Source organism: Aulostomus chinensis, chromosome 22 (assembly GCF_037954235.1).
Source record: "Aulostomus chinensis isolate RoL2024-O1b breed Wild chromosome 22, RoL_Achi_v1.0, whole genome shotgun sequence".
NCBI lineage: Eukaryota > Metazoa > Chordata > Actinopteri > Syngnathiformes > Aulostomidae > Aulostomus > Aulostomus chinensis.
Genome location: NC_141341.1, coordinates 6,512,494 through 6,530,849, shown reverse-complemented (window position 1 = coordinate 6,530,849; position 18,356 = coordinate 6,512,494). Strand labels below are relative to the sequence as shown.

At 44.1% G+C, this 18,356-nt stretch overlaps 2 protein-coding genes across 4 annotated transcripts; one reads left to right on the top strand and one right to left on the bottom strand.

The window, feature by feature from the left end:
* The first annotated feature begins 337 nt into the window (after nt 1–337).
* On the top strand, nt 338–10,047 carry ggcta (gamma-glutamylcyclotransferase a). Of its 2 annotated transcripts, none has more exons than XM_086192954.1 (5): nt 338–612; nt 737–806; nt 2,510–2,655; nt 3,243–3,375; nt 3,687–10,047. In XM_086192954.1, the coding sequence occupies exons 1-5, from the start codon at nt 545–547 to the stop codon at nt 3,825–3,827; spliced, it is 558 nt and encodes a 185-aa protein (XP_086049080.1). In that variant the 5' UTR covers nt 338–544; the 3' UTR covers nt 3,828–10,047. The 2 variants fall into 2 exon arrangements, with proteins under 2 accessions (XP_086049080.1, XP_086049081.1); XM_086192955.1 differs by having other exon boundaries at nt 344–643.
* Nucleotides 4,410–16,414, bottom strand: adnp2b (ADNP homeobox 2b). Of its 2 annotated transcripts, XM_086192952.1 has the most exons (4): nt 16,121–16,414; nt 13,369–13,490; nt 8,905–9,009; nt 4,410–8,697 (listed from the first exon to the last, which is right to left on the bottom strand). In XM_086192952.1, exons 2-4 carry the CDS (start codon nt 13,474–13,476, stop codon nt 5,905–5,907), a joined length of 3,006 nt encoding a protein of 1,001 aa, XP_086049078.1. In that variant the 5' UTR covers nt 13,477–13,490; nt 16,121–16,414; the 3' UTR covers nt 4,410–5,904. The 2 variants fall into 2 exon arrangements, with proteins under 2 accessions (XP_086049078.1, XP_086049079.1); XM_086192953.1 differs by lacking the exon at nt 13,369–13,490.
* Nucleotides 16,415–18,356: the final 1,942 nt, after the last annotated feature.

Genomic DNA, 18,356 nt, shown 5'->3' with positions numbered 1-18,356 from the left:
TCAGCAAAATGTGCACAGAATATTGAGAGAGAGTGACTTCAGAATGTGTGTGTCAAAGAAAAATGGTTTTGAGGCAACGAAGTATAAATTGTTCTCTCCATTTTGTTATCCTTAGGTCATGCCATGGAATCTATTACCTCAATTTTGTTATTTTGAGAAATTTCATTTCATTTATTTGTCAAACTATAACTTGTTCTTGAATCCAAAATCGCAAACAAGAAGCAACAAGAGATGTCGCGTCTTCCAACTTTGGGGTGGAGGCGCGCCTCCTGGCGGTTGAAGACATTTACGCGTCCCTTTTGTTCCACCCAGGTTTCCGTATCGGTTGTGGCAGCATGGTTTAGAGTCTGAGTGACTGTCTCGAAACCGAAAGGTCGCTGGTTCGAGCCTGACTCCCCCGGGTGACTATTAAAGCTAGACACTAAACCCCTTACTGCTCCAGATGATGGCCTGGCTACCCGTCCGTGAACCCCCGCCTCTCACCCAATAGCAGCCAGGATGAGCTCAAACCCCCACGCGGCGATTAACGGTTAAACGGTGCAGAATGGAGGGACTCGCGAGGCGACGACGTAGCGCAGCGTCGAGCTGCGGAGCCTGGCAGAAGAAGAAGTGGTTCGTTCGATACGGATGTGCGTCTCTAGTGGTATGGCTGGTGTGTGAGCGGTGAAGAGGGCCAACGGGCATCCAAAATGTCCTGTCCCACTAACGACCATTTCATGTATTTTGCCTTCGGAAGCAACTTGCTGAAGGAGAGGCTGATGCTGGCGAACCCCTCGGCGATTTTCCGAACCACCGGTCGACTGAAGGTAAAGTCACCACCAGGCCTGCGAGCGGTCCACTACATGTGCATCTACATCTCCATCTCCATAAACATATATATATATAGAGAGAGAGAGAATTACAGGTGATTAACCAAGCTTTATTATGTTAATTCCTCCAGAGCTTTACTCGACGGAAGCTCATACGCTCCACTCGTCTGGTTAACGATCCATTTATCATTTATTCCGTCAGCAGATGCCGGCACACGAGTCGGCACCTCGGCTTTCATTGTGCGGGCGACCACCGCGGGGCCAGTGGGGGGGGGGGGGGGCATCTTTTTAATGGCGCTCATGCTCGGGTACAGTTACAGTTACACGTGGTGGAGGCAGTTGCGCTCCAAACATTATATAATATTTATATTCACATGTATGATGTATACGTGTGTGATTTTACACACACACACACACATATATATATATATATATATAAATATAAATATATATAAATATATAAATAATGTATATAATGTATATATAATGTATATATGTATATATAATGTATATATATGTATATATATGTGTGTATATATGTATATGTGTGTATATATATAATGTATATATAATGTATGTATATATATAATGTATATATATGTGTATATGTGTGTGTATATATATGTGTGTGTGTGTGTGTATATATATGTGTATATATATATATACATACTCACAGTTCAGTCACAATCCTCCATTCCCTCAGAATTCATTCTTTTGTTTTTTTATGCAAAAGTTATTTAAAGTGAAGTGGTGGTTAGTACTGTTTGTCTTACAGCAAGAAGGATCCGGGTTTGAGTCCATCACAGGATCTTTCTGTGTGAGTCTGCTTGTTCTCCCTGTTCCTGTGTGGGTTCTCTCTGGTACTCCAGCTTCCTCCCACAGTCCAAAGACATCAAGAGGGGACGAGGCTGATTGATACTCTAAATTGACCCTGTTTTCACAGCTGATGTGTGACACTGTTAGATGAGGTTTGGCATCGGTTCATCAAAGAACAGCTGAACTATGCTGATAACCCAACTCTGTGCGTTCTCTGTGAGTCCCTCTCTTCTTTTAAGAGACAATTGAAGACTCAATTGTTCAGAGAGTGCCGAGGCACTTGACCTGACTCTGCTCCTCTTTGTCCTGTGGGGTCGAATAAGTCAGAGGGTCCAAGACCCAGCACTTAGTGATTATGTAGCACCAACTGTGTTGTGTGATGTTCTATGTTTGTCACCAAAAAAAAAGGGGGGGGGGCGACACTTCTTCTGCCACTAGATGGCAGTACCTGTGACCAAATCACAACTGAAGCACTTTTGCGCTACTATGGGTTTTTCCTTAAGTCTGAATTCTTGCTTGTGTTGTACGTCGCTTTGGACAAAAGCGTCTGCTGAATGAAATTGTAGAATTGTAGAACAGTTTCTGCCCAGCAGCAGTCTCCAGCTGATCCACCTAAATGAGTCTGTTGAAAGACTTCACTTCTTTCTTTGTTTTTCTTTTTTCTTTTTTTTTTTTTACTAAATCCTTTTTGAGTTTTGGACTAAAACTATCACAAAAAGGAACAACTAAAATTCGACTACAAATAATAATCATTTTAGTCCAAAAGACTAAGACTACATTTAAAATGGCTGCCAAAAACAACACTGGTGTGTGTGTGTGTGTGTGTGTGTGTGTGTGTGTGTGTGTGTGTGTGTGTGTGTGTGTGTGTGTGTGTGTGTATACAGGACTATGTGTTGAACTTTGGGCTTTGGGAGCAACATGTGGAGAATGCCTGGCATGGGGGAGTGGCCACCATTGAGTCCTGCCCTGGTGCAGAGGTGTGGGGGGTGGTCTGGATTTTGAGCAAAGACAACCTGAAGAGCCTCGACAAGTAAGACACTCACACACACTCCCTCTCTCTCTCTCTCTCTCTCCTTCACACACAAACACACACACACACAAACATAGGATCCATTTTATTTTGTAGTGTAGTGTAGGAATCAATGTTAGGAGTTTTTAACTCCTATCAGTATACTTTTAGACATATTTCAAACACCATGCCAGCTAGAAAGTGATGAAGGAAAATTGTTACGACAGAATAAAAACTCAAGGTAATTTATTCCAGGGTTATTTTCTGATGACTTTCGCACTGCTGAGGAAAATTTGCCTGATCAAACAGTCTCTGAAACAAAAAAATGAGGGGGGGGGGCTTTCTAATCAGGATCTGTGTGTATAAACTGTAATAATAATAATGTAATGTAATGAGGGAGGCTGCAAAGAAAGAAACAGGAGAGAGGGGTAGGAACCCTAAAGTATAGACTCCTCTCCTTTATTAGCTTCATGTGTTGGAATTATTATTTACTAAGACACTGTGTGGTTTAGTGCTAAGATCATTTTCATGTGAGAATTCCTTCATTGAAGACCCGTTTGCTCTCTGTCATTCTCACCCCCATCATGGTTCCTCCTGGTGTGTCTCAGTCAGGAGGGGGTGAGCCGAGGGTTGTACTCTCCGCTTGAGGTGGCGATCGAGACTGACGATGGTCCGGTGTTGTGCAGGACTTACCAGATGAACAATTTCACCGCCTGTCCTCCTTCTCCCCAGTACAAAGAGGTGTGTAAGCACTCAACGCGACAGTCAACGCAGCGCAGTCATACAGCAGAGAGCAGTGGCAGCGTTAGTTTACACGTTCTGCGTTATGTTTTTTTGAACTTACTCAACAGTGCAGATGTCATAACAGCATGTTGAACAGGACATCATTTCCTGCGACACCCTGGTTGCTGTCTGCATCAAAGCAGATCGGAGCCGATGACTACCCTCTACTGCAGGGTTGAACCGGGATCGCGTGCCAATTATGAATGCAGCCAAAAACCAAGCTGGGAGTGTCTTCATGGACCGCCGTGATGTGCTTCTCTGTGTTGTAGGTGGTGTGTCTGGGTGCAGAGCAGAACGGACTCCCGGAGGAGTACGTGAAGAAGTTAACGTCCATCCAGACCAACAACTACAGCGGCCCTTCGATCTTGGATGAGATCAAAGCTGCTGGAAACGCATCAGTGAAAAGCTGAACGCCTGGACTTTACTTTTGAGGCCAAATCAGAGGGCAGGAGAGAGATCAGAACCCGAACAGAACAGATATTTGACGTCGAGTTATGACGAGAAATTGAAAAGTAATGACCATGTATGAAATGATTTTTAGAGTGCGGTTTAAAAGCTCTGGACAGACCATGGAGGATAAAGGTACAAAACACACATAAACCAGGTAATGGATTGGTACGAGAGTGTGGGAAGGTTCTTTGGGCCAAATGACACATTCAATTATTTTTTTCTAAGTCATCTCAGCTGCTATCAATAACTCTGAAGTCTTACTGATATAGTAGTGTATAAACTCAATAAAAGGCCAAGCAGAAAATTGTTAATTTCTCAGGGGAACATTAAAATACTGCTGGGAAACCCTTATGGCTTTTTCATTGCGCGCAAGTTTATGTTGGCTGCAGTGTATCAAGATTAGTCGTACTGCAACCGCCAGAAGTTAGAGATCGAATTTCTGGCTTTTTCAATCACACAAGAAGCACACCTGGAGAGCTTGATTGAAAGTCTCATTGTGATCAACAACAAAATTAATGAATCGTTTAGGTAAAAGGAAACCACTTTATTTCTTTATACAACACAGTGGCTCTGGACAGAATGAGAACCCAAACCTCTGACAACAGATCTGACCCTCTCAGAGTTATAGAAAATACAAGTATAGTACAAAAACCAGCTGTCAGGAGAACAGAAGTTATACTGCGAGTTTCTCAACACCAACGTCTCGTCGAATCTCTAGGTAAATTTCCACGAGCCTATGTAAATGTCTGGACTTCACGATGGCACAAATCATTTCATCTGAGGCTCATGCAAGCAACATGGTCAGGGATTTTACAACAACAGAGTTACCGTCGACTCTGAGAATTCAGAAACCCACCGTTGGTACATTCTTAAGAGTTTGACTGCAAGAGGAACATTTACCTAAGTGGCCTACAAGAGTTGATTAACACGACATTTCCCCATAAACTTAAATATTGAAGGGGAAAAAGTTACAAAAAAATAAACTTAAATGATGAACCAAAAGAATGAAGCTATGCACGTGACAGAAATAGGTCCAAATATGTTGTTTTTTTAATAAAAAATCTCAGTCCATTTCTGAAGGAAAACCAAACATGATAATACACAAATGAAACGTAGCAGTGAGCACTCGAATCTTGATATTAGCAGACAGGCAGTGTACAATGGGATCTGACAAGAGGTGCAAAGAGCAGCTACCAGGAGGAAATCAGTGCTTGAAGTCAGTAGGTGAATCGGATGGAACTAATGTTGCGGATCAACAGTCTTGTGTCAACATGGTTCTGAATTTATGTGGAAACTTGGGGGGGGGGGGGGGGTGGTACTCAGAGCACATCCCTCCACTAAGGTCAACTCAGCTAAACCCAGATTTTTTTAATTTATTTATTTTTCCCAAAGGTATTTTTCAGCAAAATCGATGTTTTGTTTTGTTTTTTACCCCAGACTAGAACGACTTCTCCTCCCTGGCTAATGTTACACCCATCCAAGGCTGCAGGACTTTGGCCTCATGGTGTTAGAATAATCCTGCTAACAAACCTGCTCCACTGAAAACATTACCTCCTTAGCGGCAGCAATCAGCATATGGACCACTGATAGGATACTAAGGTGGAATGAAGCGATGCTAATGAAAGCTACATTTACTGCCCTCAGATACAGTTTCACACGGATGGGTGACAAACGAAAGGAAACCCAACATAAAGTGTCTTAGTGAGGTGTTGGACCACCACAACAGCTTCAATGAACCTTGGCATAGATTCTACAAGTCTGTGGAGCACTACTGCAGGGGTGGACAACCGTCTGGGTAATGGCGCTAGAGACTAACACGTCAGTCCATAATCTCCCACAGGTGTTCAGCTGAGATCTGGTAACTGAAGGCCATAACATGTTTGACATGATTTTGATAAACCCTTCAGTCGATGGATGGAGCAGAGTCGTCCCTTTTCTCCACGAGTTCCCTCAGGTTATGCCTTTAATTCCACTATTGACTGAACATTAAAAGGCCATAATACAAAAGGTTTTATTCTGTTTCTCAGGCATCCAGACTCAGTCACTCTGCTCCATTGGTTCCTCCTCCAGAACCTTCCCTTTTCCACTTTCATCCATCGTTTCATCCATTGGTCCATCTTCACTATTTTCCATCTGCTCTGTTGGCTCGTAGGGCGCCTGCTCTGTCGGATCACTGGCCTGCAGCTGCTCAGTTGGTTCAGCGGGCTGCTGCTCTGCCGGCTCAGCGGGCTGCTGCTCTGGTATGAATAAATTATGCTGGACTTTGTTCAGTTCTGTCATGTTGAAGCCGAGGAGAACGACAGCACTGTTCCTCTTCAGGCTTTTCAAGCACTTGCTGCGCTTCTTACTGAAGAGCGCCGCCAGCTCTGCCTTGGTTACAGACAGCCGCCTGCACAGCTCTTCGGTCTCGGCTTTGGTTGAGTAAGGGTTTGCATTGAAGTATTTGGATATGAAATCTCTGCGCTCCTCATTGCTGCGGCACTCAACTGCACTGGGCTCCAGAGCCAGCTTCACACTGCGGTCAATCTGAACCTCAGGCTCTGGTGGTGGTGGGGGCGGTGGCGGGGGTGGCAGCAACATCTTTTCTTGCTCTCGCTTCCTGCGCATGGCTGCCCTCTCTTCTCGCTCTCGTTTATTGGCCTCTATTACTTCCTTCCATGCGGCCTCCAGCCTCTTTTTAGACTGCAGCTCAGCCTCCGTTTCCGGGGCCTTTACAGCAGGTGCCGCGGGAATCACACGAGCTGGAGCTAAGGCTTGTTTCATGGTTAGCCCTTGTGGCACTTGGAGAAAGTAGAGTCCAGGCGGCTGACTGAGCTGCTGAACTGGTTTTGGTGGCTGCTGTGGCGCTGCTGTCGTTTTGGGGGGCTGTGCTTGTTTCGGTGAACAGCGACATCGCTGAATGTGGAGCATCACTGCCTGTTGGGTGACCTTTCCTGTGTACACACCATTGCAGTATATGCACTTGAAAGCTTCTGTCTTGAGGATGGCATGAATGGTGGGTGCTACCAAGTGTTTCTGTTTAAGGTGCTGAAGGTGTCTGGATTCATCCTGGAACTTCTCGTCACAGAACGGACAGTACGAACTATTGACCTTCACAGGTGCTGAGCAGATTTCTGGTTGGTTGCTGGGCTGCAACTTCACGAAGATTAAGTCAAGGGAATTCGTGACGAGGGCGAGGTTTACCTCGGTGTCTCCGAGAACCTCTTTTGGTGCAGTGGTGTTGACATCAAAGTAAGGGAACAAGAGCGACCCATTACCCTTAGAGTAGACCCTGTACTTCTGCCTCAGGAAATCACAGTAGGCCTTGCTTGAGGGATTGTGCTGCTTTACATGATCAGAAAGCTGTTTGATTGAAAAGAACATTGTGGAACAGTACAAACAATTCAGGCCATGCAACAGGTGTTGGAAGACACTCTTTTCTGAGAGAAGAACTTTGCACGTTAGACATTTGACAGTCTTGTCAGGCATCTTCTTCAGGAAAGCTGCTCGTGCAGCCACACTTTCTGACTTGGCTGACGACTTTGTCTGGTGAGCGACTTCTATATGCATGTCAAACACATTGGAGGGGAAAAGTTCATTGCAGAGGGGACATGTAATCCACTTCTTAGTTTGTGATGGGGCATTACTTACTTGCTCAACAGGCTTAAGAGGGCTAACTGTGCTCTGAGAGACAGGCATGGCAACTTGCAGCGGAGCAAAGGTGTATGTCGGCAGCCCATTCACCTTATTGCCGGTTGGGATCAGGTGACTCAGAAGGGACTGTGACGTCAACATAGTACCTTGCAGCGTAATTTGGTTTGTTGATGCATTTTGGATAGCCGGTTTAGGAACGGTTCCAGGTGCAACTGCCACGTTGGCCTGCAGTCCCGATGGAACGAAGATTTGCTGTGCTTGTGGAGTCTGTTGAGGTTGAGCAATAGGAGGAGCTAGAGCCACTGACGTTGGTTTCAAAGACACATTAGACACTGTGGGAAGCTGAACCATTGATGGTCCTTGGGGTAGAGCACTTCGAAGGGCTATTGTAGCACCAGGCTGAAGCAAACCTTTAGCCTCAGCACTAGCTAGCTGCACTAGTGCTGATGCCTGAGGGGGAAGAAAAGCTTGGTTGGTCCCAGGGGCACAGATCAGAGTCGCACTGTTTGAAGATCCTTGCAGTTGCTGTAATGCCACCACTGTCCCAGCAGGTTGACCATTGCTCGGTAAAACCAAGGGCTTGCTGTTGAGCAACTGAGTCTGCTGAGGTTTGGGAGCAATACTCGGGAATGTCACAAACACACCGTTCCCATTAGGTGTTGGTTTAATAGTGTAGTTCTTGTTCTCATAAATCAAAGTTTGTACTTGTGTGCTGACTGAATAGTGGGATGGATCCACCAACATGTGATGCAACATTTGGTCAAGACTTCCAGTATTCACTTTACACACCTTGCAGCAGTAGACTTTTATAGATGAACCTGGAATTTGTAATCTGTAGCCGATAAACTGTTCTGCTAAAGCCTCTAAATGCTTGAGGATTATGTGCTTCTTGATTGCAAAAACAGAAGAAGTTGGGAATCCACATCTTCGACACTGATACCGCTCATTTCCCCGATGAGCCGATAAAGGCCCTTCTCTAACTGGTTGTGTGTGGGTTGTGAGTTTGGCATGGAAGAACATCATGTGCTTCTTGAGGGCTTTCGGGTGGCCGATGAAGAGGCACTGAGAACAGGGTGCCAGTGCGCAGAAGGACTGCACGTATGCATGGCAACGGGAGACGTGGCTCCTGAAGTTGTAGATGTTTTGCGAAGAGTACTTGCACATGTTACAGCAAAGGGATCGAGACCGATAAGGCCACTAAATAGAAAGAGAGAGAAAAAAAATTTAGACAAAGAATTAATTAAGTGCAATTTTGCAGGTTCATGAAATGGAATAAGTAACAGATTTAAGAAGAGAGATACATCCAGAGACTTCGTACTTGAAAATATGTGTAGTTTTTTTGTTGTTGTTTTGTTTGTGGTCATGATTGAAAATGTCAAGTGGAACAAAGTAGTATACATGAACCTTCTTCTGCTGTCTGCCATTGAATCCATCTGTGAAATCAAGCCACTCTGTTTCCCCAAAAGCTTTCTCTTCTTCCGTGTTTTTCTCGGTGCTTTCATTGAGACCCTGCACAATAAATAGCACAAAACAAAAAGAATTAAACCTTACGTTCATCTCAGGAATTGCAGTCTCAAAAGTGAGATGCTGATTGTGAGGAATGGCGAACCAGAGTTCGAACACGACTGCAGTTTAATGTACAAGACGCAAGATAAACCAGACCTCCTCGGTCCTGTCCAGTTTTTGTAGAAACCAGAGTACAGACGTGTCGACTCTCATCCTGGCGTCTCCAGCATAAGAGTTGGATCAATATTCTATCCACCTCATTTATTATTCAGCAAGGAGTGTACAATGCATTCATTTTAGGACTTCAACAACTGAGTCTACACTGCACACATACAGTACATAGAAACAGAAATCAGAGAGGTGGTGTTATTCTTTTCCTAATCTAATGACTAACATCACCCTGTGTCTGCAGGAATAACTTCAGGGTTTTCACTTTCCACTTCAGTCAAAACCTCCGACACAGTCGACATCTTTGGCAGATGGAGAGAAACCTGCCTAAATATGGTGTTTTCCACCATGATTGGCGTCAGAAGACCCTAAAACCCAATTCTAAGAGGCCCCAGTACACCCCCCCCCCCCAGTCTAAATTAGGCCTTTAACTTAAGAGGAAACCTCTGACCGGCCAATGACAGTCTCACAATAAGTAACATCAACGCAGGCAGAAATATGTTACTTTACAACACAAAACTATCAATCATTAAATAAATAAGTAATATGGTAAAATCTTTGCAGGAGCGGCTTACGCACTTCCCTCTGAAATGTAGCATTGAGTCACTAAAAAGGACCTCGGTCAAAACTACACGTGAAGTTTCGGCAAAAACAACCCCTGTAAGTCAGACGTCTGTGCAACACTCCTGCAAACTGATTTAGAACATTACTAAACCACCCTGATGTCTGAAAATCCCCTACCTAACAGATGACATCATCGAGCCCAACACACTTGTTGCCATAACAACAAAGGAACTAGAAGTACTGGTGCAGTTTACATTCATGTTTGTCCTGACTCATAATATATAATATATAATACTGTACATACTGCAGAGGGAGTTTATTAATAATAATAATAATAATAATAATTTGAAAAAGGTTTTGCATGACTTTATTGGTATATTATTAATCAAAGGGTCATTGAGGTGGAACTGAATAATGGCCGGGAAAGTTCACCTTTGGAAGGTCAAACAGAACCTCAGGTATGAGGAGACATTGGTGTGAAATCATATCACATGTAGCATGTCCATCAAAACCTAATCGGTTCGTCCTTCATGCCACATTCGCCTCAAACCAAATCTGAGGGAACGTCCACACGGCATTCCTGAGAAATCACGCTCACAAGGTGAAAAGCATGCTTTGTGAGGTCACGCCAACACAAACCTTTGACCGCTAAAAAAAAAAAAAAGCCTCACCAATTCACCATTTGCACCACTTTTGAAAAATCCCTCCATGGGTTACTGAGATACCACATTCATGAGGAGGAGACTGATGGACAACCTGAAGACAGAACGCCTTGAGGGGAAAAACTAAACCAAAATAAAAATCCCTCTTAAGGAGGATTTTACTGTTGAGTTTTAGTGAATCTGTTTGAGAAGTGTGGTCATGTTGGGCGCTCCAACATGTGATGCACAGCCTCCAAAATAAACATACGATTTAAATAAACACACGTCTGAAATAAATCTGATCCAAACTGAATAATAGAAATGATCAGGGAGTACTTATTGCATTGTTGTTATACCACAGTAGCTTTACGTAGATTTACCTGCTGAAATAGTAAGTGAGTGTATAATAGACTAGGGCCTGAGTATATTAAGCTGAAATATACAGAACTTCACCACTAGGTGTCACACTTGACACAGCAGCCGCTCTGGTGGAACTCTTCCCAGGGAGCGACAGGTGAGTTGCGACAGGTGAGTTACGTCAGCCGGTGCTGAGGTGACTGAGCAGCAGCTGCCAGGATTCTCCCCTGCTTCTACTACAGTGTTTCTTGAGATCAATGTAAACCTGAATTTTGGCAGAGCAGCTTGGAAGTGACTGCTGCCTGCCGCTTCACACTCGTCCCACTTCGCCGACTGACAGAAAAGTACACATTTGTGAAAAGGAATCTGCCTGCATTAACAGCGTGCACTGTATGCATGAGCGCGTTTGTTTTTCAGGTCACCTCACAGTCTGCTTCACATCTAAAGTTCTGCCACAGTGTTGCGCTTTTATATTTTTCTCTGCCCTGATTTCCCCCCCTCCCACCCACCCACGCTCCCCAAAAATACCCATTAAACAAACACAATCTAGTAAACAATCACAGCATATTCTTAGCACAGCTTCCCCTCATTCACCTCAAATGAAATCTCCTTCATGTTGCACCTCCTGTTCCAGCGGCTCAATTCTATTTTTATTTTTACTATATTTATCACTCGTAAACAAATCTGCTTATTACCAATGTAGTACAAGTGGAATTCAGTACAATGAATTTACCAGTGTGTCACAATGGTATCCCACTTGACATTTAATCAAATCAGTTTGGTAGCATACACAAAGATCTGAACTCTGACTCATATTTTACACTTGTCACTTGCTCCTACTGTGTGGAGGTTCAATCCTCAACTGCATGAAATGATGCTATGACTGGAACCACTGGATCTCCACAAACTAGACAGAACTTGTGAAGGAATTTCGCAGCCTGCATGAACAACTCTGAATGGTCAGTGTTCGTAGCTTTGAAGCCATTTTTACAAAGCAGTGAAAGAGCAGACAAGCCGCTACAAACAGAGACGGGCTTATTCACACCGCAAGTCCTTTTTCTTTCTTTTTTTTTAAATCTCAAGTGCAATTATAAACCAACCAGAAACTATAAAATGAGGGAACGTAGCCAGAATGACATCACCTACTGATGTGTGGACTCCCATTTTGAAGCCTTGAGTTTAGCATTTAAGCTGCTGCCATCTTGTTGTTGTTTTTTTCAACTGGAAGTGACTATATTAGGACAATAGGGTGGAGCTTTGGCAGCCCCTCGACTCTGATTCAGCCCAGCATGGTAAAGAAACTTGTCAATCACAAGGAGGCCACTCCCTAAAGCCCACCCTCTGTTAGCGTCAACTGTAAACAGATCCTTGATTTACAGAGGGATCAGGATGCATTGAAGAAGTCTTGACACGAGCAACAGATGAAAATATACACTGCGACGATCGGTGGAGGACCCCTGCAGTATGAGCGAAGTCGTGACCAACACCACAGTCAAATATAAAGTTTCAGTGGCCACAGAGATGCGCTGGAGAACCAAATTCTATCTTCTAAAAAAAGAACCGACCACAACCTTCAATCACAGCGCATTGAGAGCTGCAAAGCTGAAATCTTTGGAACGTGTTACTTTGAAGTAATTTTCTCTGTTGCTTGAACACTGATGCTTTCTTTCCTCTAATGCCGGCACACACTGCGGGATAATCGACCGATTTAGGGTCTGATTGGGTCCTGATAATCACGGGGGCGTTCCCAAGTCTAGGCTGGTCTTAAACTACCATCTGCCCAAATGATCTGGCAGGGAGGCTGTTAGAAATTTAATCTAAACCTGCTGACAGACCTGTGGCGGCTGCCTCCATCACTACAAACAGGTTTGATCCTGTCAGTTTCAAAGACGATGGTGGCCGACCATACAGCAATCACAGAGAAGCTCACACTGTCACTGAAGCTCGGTAAACATCGGAGCCTTGAAGGCTAACGTTAGCTCGCAGACAGTCCAGACATTAAAACCATGAAACCATTAAAATCTAAAACCAAGCTCTGGTTTAAGAGCCTGTGGGGAAGTCCGTCACCGGCATGAACAGTCAAACAGAAGTGGTGTTAGCATGTTAGCATGCCAGCTGGTGAAGTTTCAGTTACATGCAACCGATACACGACGAGCGAATAGAAACCGAAGATGATGTGAAACTGCATGTTGCATTTTCACTGCCACAACTTAATGAGATCAGTTAAGTTTCATCGACTCAGATTTGCGAAACAAATTTTTTAAACAGAAAAAGTTGAACCGCTAATAGCTTTGATGTTACCCAACAGCAACAAAGCATCATAGTAACAGTCCTTTGACCCCCTTATAATTGCCGTATAGTATAAAGTATGCAATAACCTACCGGTATTACATTAATGGCTAGTTAGCTAACCTTCAATAACAGAAGCTAACAGTTAGCAGGAGTTTAGCATGGATCCAGCTGCACTCAAATTGCAGTTGGTGAAGGAGGGTGTGCACAGCGTCCTCGCTCTCTTCCAGTTTCATGTCAACAAGATGGCGGCATCCAAAATGCCAAATCCACAAGCGTCACACTCGCTACTTCCACTCAAATATACATCCATGGATCAGAGCTTTCCCGGGATAAGTCGTACCTGTAGGAGGTTTTGGCAGTCTTCCAGGCCGATCTCACAAAGGATGCTTTTCACTGCCTTACGTGCCTTCCGAATCTTCTCAATATTCCCAACTGGAAGCTGATACATTATTCCTCACAAGCCTAATAGAGAGAAGAAAGTTGCAATGTCAACTATTACTAAACTAAGAAATATCACCAAACTCTTTTGCACTGTGCATTCCTGTTAGGGATGCACCAACATATCCACCACAACTCGGTATCGGCCCAGTTGCTGTCAACCATCGACAAACAGTGGGACATCGATGGCAGCGGTAGACGCTTATCAAATACAAAAGGTTCAGTTAGAGGTTGTGTGATTGAGTTAGTGCTCATTCAACACAAGCAAACGTGACGAAGGGCTGAAAATAAACAGTTCAGTGGTGTAAAGGAGGAATAAAACAGACAAAAAAAACATAAATCAGCATCAGCTGAATTGTCAGTCCAGAATTTCCCCCATCAGTGCATTCCTAATTTTGAATACATTCAAATGAACAGCATAGTGGCGGCACAGGCTTTCCCAGTCCAAGCCTAGAAAGTCGTCTGAGGGAAAGAATTTAAGTCCCACTTTCTAATGCCTGAAATGCTGCAGTTTGAAGGGGACAACAAGCTCTTTTCACAGAGGACATTTTGACTTTTCTAAACAGGAGAAGGAATCAACACTCTTACTGAAGGCTGCATTCAGTTGCTTAGAATGGGGGCTCTGGTGTTGGGGATGCTCACTCACACACTGGGACAATAATGGAATGGAGCCATCACCTGTGCTTTTCCTGCTTCGACTCGTCAAAATGTCTGCCTTGACATGGATCCAGAGCCCCGAATGAAGAGTACAGAATTGTTGCAGATGTGGCTACAGATGTTCCTCCTGTAGCTAACACATAGGCTGCTCCCACTTTTGATTTGAATGGAAACAATGTTTCAGCCATTTTTACTGGGGGGTGTTGACACTTGCTATGTAAATGTGGGCAGGTGTGTGTGTGTGTGTGTGTGTGGGGGGGGGGGGGGGTCCACTCAATAGACCTCATCTCACTCTTCTTCCTTGTTCACAAGCTGGACACTCGTATGTGTCAGGTGCAACACCAATCAGCACAAAGAGGGTCATCATCTGTGTGTTCGCTATTTATAAGGCAGTTGTCCAGCATGTGTGTCACACGCATGAAAGTCTGGTGGGTGACAACCAGGGGGGTAATAGCAGCTCATATATATATATATATATATTATATATATAGCTTTAATTGCCATTGATATTAATCCATACAGAGCTCAAATGTGTGGTTCTGGAAGTGAAGTCTCAGCTAAACTCTCCATAGAGAAGCTGGTGATCGGTCCAAATGTGGTAACCCTCAGCGGTGGACTTGCCTCAGGGGAGCAGGCTGTGAATCCAGGGTATCTGCTCCTGTAGGAGCCTCCGCTTTGTATGATATCAACATTGTTTTCAGAAAAAACAGGATTTATACGTGAGCTAACACAGCCGCACCACACCACCCACAATTCTATCGTCCTCGCTGACTGGCGGACGAGCTGTTACCGTGGAAATATTTGATGAAGTCATCACTGTCAGCCATTTTAAATAGAGGGGAAACAGCTAATTGTCAGAGAGGGAGCTGTCCCCTGGAGAACGTTAACGAGAAGCGTTGATTCTGAAATATCGTCACTGACAGCAATAAAAAGGGCCAGTGGGTCAAGACATTGACACTGGTTAGAAAATGTCATTTGCAATGCCTTATGGGACAAGTAGTTCCTTAAATCACACAATAAGTACACAGTCACAAGTCAATGAGAACTTAACTTCCAGAACCAAAACCTTTCAAATGATGAGAGGTTTGCTGTTGAGCTCTACGGCAATCCCCCAACTGAATGAACTTTTATTTAAGCATATATATATAGTTTTTAGAAAGAACTAATTGTCTTTCTACTTAAGTTTTGCATTCATTATTTCTGTCGCGTTATTCAGAATCAGGCAATAAAATTTTAAATCAAATTTTATTCAGGGTTTTTTTTCTTTGAGTGGATGATAAAAATGTAACTTTATGTTAATATTAATGTGTTCACGATATTTCTTATATCGAATCAAACCTTGACAAACTGTGACATCAGCAAACACTTGTAGTATTGCTCAGAAAGTGTCGATATGACGTGGATGACACTTGTGATTTCCACCCCGTCTTCAAACGTGAATGTTTGACATTGAGTGTGACCCTCCCACAGCATCCACACTGACGAGTTGGAAAAGATAAATAAACCCCCGAGCATGGATGTCAACTAACCTCATCACGCTCCAGAACGCTTCCACTAAGTTAGTATTTAGAATAAAATTCTAAAATAAGATGGTAAAACTCGCGTGAAAATAGGGTGGGAAACATAGTAATAATAAAGTAGTAGAGTAGTAAAGTGCAGCCCAACTCCGTCCCGTCACATGTAGAACCACGGCTCGTTTATGCACCACAATAATAAACACTCCTAAACACGTATGACGCCGCAGGGCTGCTATTTATCAGCTGTCCACTGCTGACAGCACCCAGTTGAAAGTGTGTGTTTGGATGTAGGTCGCCTACTAACCTCTCTTTCCATCATGCTAACACCGCTAAGTGTGTGTGTGTGTGTGTTGTCTATCTACACTAGAAACACTGAAAAAGCCCCTCGCCGCATGCTGACAGCAACAAGCCGGCTCATTACGCCGACCACGCCGCTTCTTCCTACTCGAGGATGCCCGGAGCCTCCTCACACAGATTTACCTCTTCCAATTTTCAATGTAGGTAAACGTTAGTTGTCGCTGTGTCGCCTCCGACGGAGCTAACGCTTTCCACTTCCACCGGCCCGCAGCTGTGTGTGTGTGTGTCGGTGTCTGCTGCCAGCGCTGCCTGCACGGAGACTCATCCGAGCCGCATCCCCCGGCCGCCACACACCGCTGGATGACGAGCTGGAGCCAAATATGAAAGGTGATGATCGCCAGCTCCTCCGAAGACAAATAATTTCCGTACGTGCTTTTGTCCCTTTCTTCCCCGTACAGGAAAAAAATGGCGCTCAAGTTCAGGATCTGACGTAGTGGGGTTCATTTGCATACTGCACAAACTGACCAATCAGAGGCTTCCTAGCTAAAAAACAAAATAACTTTTTATTGTCTTAAACACGCTGCCTGCGACCGTTTCAGAGTGTTCTGATGATGAATCATTAATCCAGTTTTTCAATTTCATGTAATACCTGACTTGTTAATTGGATTTTTGCACTCTACAACTGATAGCTAGGTTTGGGGGTGTGGCTACTTCGACTGCCATTCTCAGTCATGTGATGCATGACTATGGCTGGCCAATGAGCTGTCGCAAAAGTGAGCTAAATGGGCGGTCCTTCACGTATGACGTCATATCATGCTACTTTTTTTAGCCAATCCCACTGAACCACTATTATGATAGGAGGGGAAGTGATATTCATGGTTTTTGGGGTTCCATGTTAGCATACCCTAACAATGACAAATTATTTCAGTTGTTTAATAAAACCAAATAGCTAGCGACTACCGCATTGTACCATGTACTAAAAACACCTAAAAAACTTGATTTTAGATTTCTAAGGGTTGATTTGGAACTTTTGCGGTCAACAAGTAAAAGGGGTCACTGTTGCTCACAAACAAACCCAAGTCCCCAAATATCATTTACGTCACTAAACTTAATTTTTACGAGCAACGTTAGCATGTTTTGGTACCGATGGACAGTTAATGAACGCGGCAACGTAGCCTAATGGCGTTTCCCCACGTGACGAAACATAACGTCACCAATATCATTGACCTCTCGCCGTATTACATGTAATAACAGGAACTCAGGCGTCAGTATCGACGTTCACTCTAAATAATTAGCATCGTAATTACATCTCTCTAACACGCAAGACATATCAAACCTTTGCTCGACCAACAAAAATCCCCATTCATTAAAAGTTAATTATTAGTGATGTCATAAACGTAACGTTTGAGACTGACCATACTATTTAAAAGTTTGCGTGTCAACGGTGAGGTCGGGTCTTCTTGTCATTTGACAGGTGAAACCAGTTGGTCACCAAACCGAATCAACCGCTTCACACTTCATTCCCACACCCAACACTGAGCCAAGTCTCACACCTCCTCAGCTCTCCGTTGCAATCTAGCAGTTCCAGTGTCTGCAGCGCGTGAGCATCAATATCATGCAAAGGCACATTTTGTGATCTGAATCACAGGAAAGTGGTGTAAAGAGATGCTGGTCCTCCTCAATCCTCCTCCCAACTTTCTTTTATTTATGAATCCAAACACCACACATTCATCGCTTCTCATTCCGCTGAAGCATTTTATTTCCTAACTGCGGTGATTCCCTGAGTCGTTATCCTCTCCTACATACAAATGCTGCGAGTTTTCTGCTGTTGGCTTCCTCGTGCTCTGGATAGACTGTTAATGATGGTGAATCTCACAGTGAGCAGTGGGGGGATTCCATCTTTGAGAGCGTAAAGCGCTGCAAATAGATAATTTGCAAAACTGTGAGCCACATACAAACAATCAGAGAAAATCTTAGCGAGAGCTCAGCTTAAAGGAAGTGACGGTTTTCATTCAGCGGCGCACTGAAGGCAAATCTAATCTGATCCTCCGCCAACACTCACTGGCGTCCTGATCCGAACCTTCACCTCGACCTGTCTTCGTGTACTGACTTTCAAATTGGCTCGTTAGTCTGAGAACAGCTTCAAGACAAACAAACAGATGCCGTCATGTGCAGATGCAACAGGCCACCCACTTACGGAGCTCTTTAACTATTAGTTATTTTAAGCGATCTGCGCGGCGTGTCGTGTACGTCATCAAAGCTCAGGAATCATTAGCCAGACACTCTGAAGCAGCCGGTTTCACCGATTAAACTCCCCGGGGTGATCGAGGGCCTCGAGCCTCTAACCTGGGAGACAAATGAAGCCAAGGCCAGATTATGTTTTTTAAAATCCTTCCTTTCAAAGAGGTCGCTGCCACTC

Bases quoted from the DNA above. Each gene is read 5' to 3' on its own strand.
- ggcta (XM_086192954.1), top strand. From the start codon at position 545: ATGGAGGGACTCGCGAGGCGACGACGTAGCGCAGCGTCGAGCTGCGGA. The intron at 613-736 runs GTTCGTTCGATA...TGCCTTCGGAAG, and splicing joins GCCTGGCAGAAGAAGAAGTG to CAACTTGCTGAAGGAGAGGC. The intron at 3,376-3,686 runs GTGTGTAAGCAC...TCTGTGTTGTAG, and splicing joins CTTCTCCCCAGTACAAAGAG to GTGGTGTGTCTGGGTGCAGA.
- adnp2b (XM_086192952.1), bottom strand. From the start codon at position 13,476: ATGTATCAGCTTCCAGTTGGGAATATTGAGAAGATTCGGAAGGCACGT. The intron at 9,010-13,368 runs GTACGACTTATC...TTTATTGTGCAG, and splicing joins ACTGCCAAAACCTCCTACAG to GGTCTCAATGAAAGCACCGA. The intron at 8,698-8,904 runs GTTCATGTATAC...CTTTCTATTTAG, and splicing joins ATGGCAGACAGCAGAAGAAG to TGGCCTTATCGGTCTCGATC.